This window comes from Bipolaris zeicola (genome assembly GCF_000523435.1).
Source record: "Bipolaris zeicola 26-R-13 unplaced genomic scaffold scaffold_535, whole genome shotgun sequence".
NCBI lineage: Eukaryota > Fungi > Ascomycota > Dothideomycetes > Pleosporales > Pleosporaceae > Bipolaris > Bipolaris zeicola.
This window is the reverse complement of record NW_006912584.1, coordinates 1-5,107: the sequence shown is the minus strand read 5'-3', so window position 1 is coordinate 5,107 and position 5,107 is coordinate 1. Positions and strand designations below refer to the sequence as shown.

At 48.2% G+C, this 5,107-nt stretch overlaps 4 protein-coding genes across 4 annotated transcripts; all 4 read left to right on the top strand.

Annotated features, from left to right (window-relative positions):
- Positions 1-457: 457 nt before the first annotated feature.
- COCCADRAFT_42186 (uncharacterized protein) lies at positions 458-1,377 on the top strand (the record flags this gene model as incomplete). The annotated part of the gene is made up of 2 exons (XM_007720614.1): positions 458-1,056; positions 1,092-1,377. 2 exons carry the CDS (start codon positions 458-460, stop codon positions 1,375-1,377), a joined length of 885 nt encoding a protein of 294 aa, XP_007718804.1.
- A 941-nt stretch (positions 1,378-2,318) lies between these two features.
- Positions 2,319-2,567, top strand: COCCADRAFT_113101 (uncharacterized protein; the record flags this gene model as incomplete). The annotated part of the gene is made up of 1 exon (XM_007720613.1): positions 2,319-2,567. A coding segment is annotated over one exon (249 nt), but the record flags the coding sequence as incomplete, so codon positions are not given.
- Positions 2,568-2,740: 173 nt separating this feature from the next.
- Positions 2,741-3,076, top strand: COCCADRAFT_31459 (uncharacterized protein; the record flags this gene model as incomplete). Its single annotated transcript, XM_007720612.1, has 1 exon — positions 2,741-3,076. One exon carries the CDS (start codon positions 2,741-2,743, stop codon positions 3,074-3,076), a length of 336 nt encoding a protein of 111 aa, XP_007718802.1.
- A 1,475-nt stretch (positions 3,077-4,551) lies between these two features.
- Positions 4,552-4,716, top strand: COCCADRAFT_113099 (uncharacterized protein; the record flags this gene model as incomplete). Its single annotated transcript, XM_007720611.1, has 1 exon — positions 4,552-4,716. A coding segment is annotated over one exon (165 nt), but the record flags the coding sequence as incomplete, so codon positions are not given.
- Between the last annotated feature and the right edge of the window lie 391 nt (positions 4,717-5,107).

The following is a 5,107-nucleotide window of genomic DNA, read 5'->3' as shown; positions in this document are numbered from 1 at the left end:
TTACTGGGGTGCGCAGCTCACTGGTGGAGCACGTTAGCCAGCCATGCCGGGCATAGCTACTACGGAGAAAACGCGGCTGAAACCGAGTAGGATGAATCTAATCTAATCTAATCTCCTGAGAACAGCTCGCTACCCGGAGCTGCGCTTACGGCTGCAGATGGATAGGCTAATTCTTGAGACCGGACCCGGATTCGGTTGCCCGGCCTAGTTAGCGGTTCCGTTGCAAAACTCAAGAGATTACCGAGACTCACTACTTAACGCTACCGATCACTTCAATGCGCAGCCTGACTGCCATAGTAGTCCTACAGTAAGCGATCGCAGCTTCACTCTTACATGATCACTTTACTGAAACAACATACGTAGTTATATACGATTCCGAATGTCTCCTCATCATGGCTCCCTTACTGACATCTGAAGGTCCTGTGACACCACCCTTATCTCCCACATGAGTCTATTTATGACCGCTGTCCTCAACTCTAATCCGACCCATGCCCGTACGATGGTCTCCCTACCAGCGCGAAAGCAACCGGTGCATAGGACAGCTACTGAATTGAATCCATCTGTGCACATTTCGCTCTTAGCTGGTGCGATTGCTGGTGGTGTGGAAGCATCTGCGACATATCCGTTCGAGTTCGCGAAAACACGCGCCCAATTGGTAGTGGGAGGCTCGAAAAACCCTTTTGCAATTGTCGCACAGGTTGCGCGGAATGACGGGTTTGGGGCAATCTACACAGGATGCTCAACACTAATTATAGGCACCGCCTTCAAGGCCAGTGTACGCTTCTTGTCTTTCGGTTCCATTCGTAGCCGCCTTACGGATGAGCGCGGCATCTTATCGCCTTCACGAGGCCTGCTCGCGGGCATGTTGGTTGGTGTAGTTGAAAGTGCTGTCGCAGTCACGCCATCAGAACGCATCAAGACTGTACTCATCGATGCAAAGAGTGGAAACCGCCGATACCGTGGTGGTTTTCATGCAGCCAAATCGATTCTGATGACACAAGGCCTACTAGGCATGTATCGCGGATTTGCATCAACAACGATGAAGCAGTCTGCAGCGTCGGCTGTTCAATGGGCTCGTATAACATTCTTAGGGAATTATCCTGCCGAAATAATCTTTCACAAAACAGCGTCACTACGTTCACTATTGGCGCTCTTGCTGGCACAATCAAGGTGTACGTGACGCAACCATTCGATACTATTAAAACACGAGTGCAAAGCGCACAGGGTGCAAAAATAAGCGGTGCATTCCGAAGTATCTTACTGGAAACAGGCATACGAGGATTTTGGCGTGGTTGCACAATGCGCTTAGGTAGATTGGTTTTCAGTGGAGGCATTATCTTCACTGTATACGAGAAAGTCGTTAACGTGTGTGCATAGCGAGTGAGGCACCCCAAAAAACTATCAGGCTCTCTAACATTTGGATCATAATGTCTCAACCACCAAATTGTGAATTGCTACTAAAAGAAGAGAGGATTAAGCCAGCCCTACAAGCAATTAAGAAGCCCCCAACCCTAAGTGTGCGACGCGCTGCTATAGTTTACAATGTCTCTGAAGCGACCCTCCGCCGTCGACGTGTTGGGAAGCAGTCAACACGCGATACCCGCCCTAAATCAGCCAACCTTGGGAAGACTGAAGAGAGGGCACTTATACACTATATCAAGAAACTTGATGCGCAAGGCTTTGCTCAACGCTTCGTTGCGTTGAAGATGTGATCAATCAACTGCGGGCTGCGCGTGATGCAAAGCCTGTTGGTCCACGATGGCCTTCAAACTTCGTCAAACGCGAACTCGAGCTCAAATTAGGAATGAATCGGCAGCGCGATCGCCAGAGAGTCTTATGTAAATAGTGATCCAGATGTTATCAGGTCCTGGTTCGACCTTGTACGCAATGTCAAGGCCAAGTACAGCATCCAGGACGAAGATACCTACAACTTTGACAAGACTGGCTTTACTATGGGTGTCGGAAACTGCGTGCAAGTAGTGATTGCTTCAGAGACAGAACAGGTCTATTGGAGTACAACAAGGAGACCGCGAGTGGGTGACTCTGATCGCTGCAATTAATGCGATGGGCTGGGCGATTGCGCTCTACCTCATCTCGAAAGCAGAGAACCACGACACATCCTGGTACCCTGAATTAATGCCTCAATGGCGCATTGGGGTCAGTGAAAACAGCTAGACTACGAACGACATTGATGTGGCTTAGTTGAAGCACTTTGCTGAGCAAATAAAGGGACGGAGGGTGGGTAGCCACGTGCTGCTTATAATTGACGGCCACGAGAGCCACAAATCGCTTGCCTTCCAGGTCTTTGCGAGGAGAACAAGACTATCACCTTATGTATGCTGCCACACTCATTCCACATCCTGCAGCCACTTGATGTGGGGTGTTTTGCTCCTTTGAAGCGGGAGTATAGCAAAGAGATCCGAGCCTTGGCGACAGGCAATATTGGCCGAGTTGATAAAAAAAAAGCATTCAACGCGTCGTTTGCAAAGGTTTTTGAGACAGCTTTCTCAAAGACTGACATTACTTCAAGCTTTAGAGCAGCTGGCCTAGTATCTAACAACCATTAGTGGTGCTATCGAAGCTTGATGTCAAGCTTCGCACGCCAACACCGCCTCCACCAGGGGCGACACAGTGGAGCCCTAAGACACCCACCAACGCTGCTGAAGTAGAGGCTCAATAGACGCTGCTTCGAGACCATATTCGAAAATATCAGGATTCCTCACCTTCTGCTATAGTTAGTATGTTTGATCAGCTTGGAAAGGGCACTGAGATGATACTGCATTCGCAGACGTTGCTAGCAGCCCGAGTGCTGCAACCTAAAGCGTCAAACAAGGCTGCCTCCGAGCATAAATCGCGAAAGCGGAAGCGGATCCAAGAAGGTGGGGACCTTTCAAAAGAACAAGCAGAGGATTTGACAGCTGAACTAAATGTTAGAGCGCAGGTAGACGAGGCAACGCGTGAAGGTAAGGCCCGAACAGCTGCAAGCAAGCAGCGCAAAAGGCACTGCAAGCGCTACGGAGAGACAAGGCATAATTCCCGCGCGTGCGAAAAAGAAATTATAGAAGTTAACGATTAACATCATCTAGTTTTAGCTAGTTATAATATACGTAAGCAGTTGTGCATGTGATAAGTATTGTCTCTTGTGTGTCTCGTGATAGAAGTTTAAATACAGCGTTATTGGTCAGTGGGCAACCACGTGACTATACATGGTACTTCTGGGCTTACACACCTCCCTCAGGTTCAAACGTATGTTGAAGCTGATGTGATCATAGGCCACCCCCTACTCTGTAGAGTAGGGCTGCTTGCACGAGTGCGGTGGGTAGCCGCTTGAACTGGAGCAATGCCAGGTGGAGATCGTCCGCCGTCGCGGTGTAGGTGGACCTCGCTCTGTACTATGGGCGTCCCCAGTAGTCGGACGTCTCCTAGAGCTAGCACTGAGGTCCTGACTGCTTCTTGTTCTTTTATGGAGTTTGGTAGTGTCCCTTGATGTAAAAGAAAGAGCTTTATGAGCGTACAGCCTCGTTAAACCTGTANAAACCATATAGGAAAAACCAGGAAGAGTACCGCACTATAGCTATATAGTAGGAAATATATGTATCAAAATGTAAGAGTGATACGCAATTCTCGTGTCTCTCATGAAGTAGTAGTTTAGTAAATCCATCAGCGGGTTGAACGCTGGTTGGTATGTATGTAAGGTTAAAGTTGTGAGCTTTTGCTTCTTGACGAAGCCAGTGATGGTGTATATCGACGTGCCTAAGTGACGTCTTTAGTCGTGGTGTAGCTGCTGTAATCAGCCGTATTGTTTGTTGGTTATCACAGTATAGTATCTGCTTCTGGTCTGGGTCGAATTCGATATCCTTGAATAGTCTCCACCACTATAGCAGGTCTGTTCCTGCAGATGAGGCAGCGACTAGCTCAGCTTCAGTAGTTGATTTTGTGACACATCGTTGCATTGCAGCCTTCCAGTCAATAGGGCCGCCAAACAGGAAGAATATATAGCCTTGCGAACTCTTCCTTGTGGCCTTGTGGTCGGCGTACGANGCATCTGTAGCACCATAGAACTCTGGTTCCTTGTGGTCTTCGATGTGCGCTGTATCAGTAGAGACAGAGGCATTGTAATATAGTGCTCGATCTTTTGTGGAGTGTTGATAGTTGAGTGTTTGATAAGCAGCATCAATATGCTGTTGTGAAGGATTGGTAAGAAATCCAGCCAGCTTTGAATGCGCTTTTGATACATCAGGCCGTGTAGCAGCTGCAACGTAGCCGATTGATCCGACTAGCTGTGCGTATCTGTATATATTTGCGTCGTTTCTCGGCTGGTCTGAAGGGGGTAGTTCTTCAAGAAGGAGAGGTGTAGCTGGAGCAAGGTAAAGAGGCAGTCTTGAAGTGCCTAGCATGGATCGTGAGCAGTCGATTAGAGTCTTTCCTGATCTCTCTGCAGATCCGTTCTGCTCCTTTGTATGTGGAGTTCTGATTTGGAATCTAATCCCTTCTTGCTGGCAGTATGCTCGCGTCGAGTCATCTGTTAATCTATAGCCTCGTTCGTCGTTGGCTATTATAAATGTAACGGTAGTATTGAACTCTCGTTTGATCGTACGATCTAGGCGAGTAATTGCTTCACGTAGAGTCTCCTTATCGCGTTTTGGAACAGAGCATACGAAGTTGAACTTTGTGTATAGATCAAAGGCATGGAACATATATCGATGCCCATTGTAGCCTATAACATCAAGTTTGATAATGTCAATCGCAACTGTCTCAAATGGGCGAGACGCGCCGATCTCATGTCCATACGGCGAGAGATGATCTGATGAGCTTTGTTCTGTGAGCATACTTGGCAGTCGATTGTACGTGGTGCAAAGCCTGTAGGTGGTTGCTGGATNCCCTGAACGTTTTCTGCTAGATGGTCGATGGCATTACTGCCTGCATGTGCCATTAGGACATGAAGCTGAGACTTGGTAAGTACTCGAGATTTGAGCGGTTGAGCTGAGTACTGAAGCCTGCGTTGGTTGGTCGCAAAAGCTGCATATTGGGCAGATTGAATTGGTGGAGGCTGGGTGCGATGCACGACTAGCCAACATACTTGGGAACAAGCAAGCAAGCAAGCGCG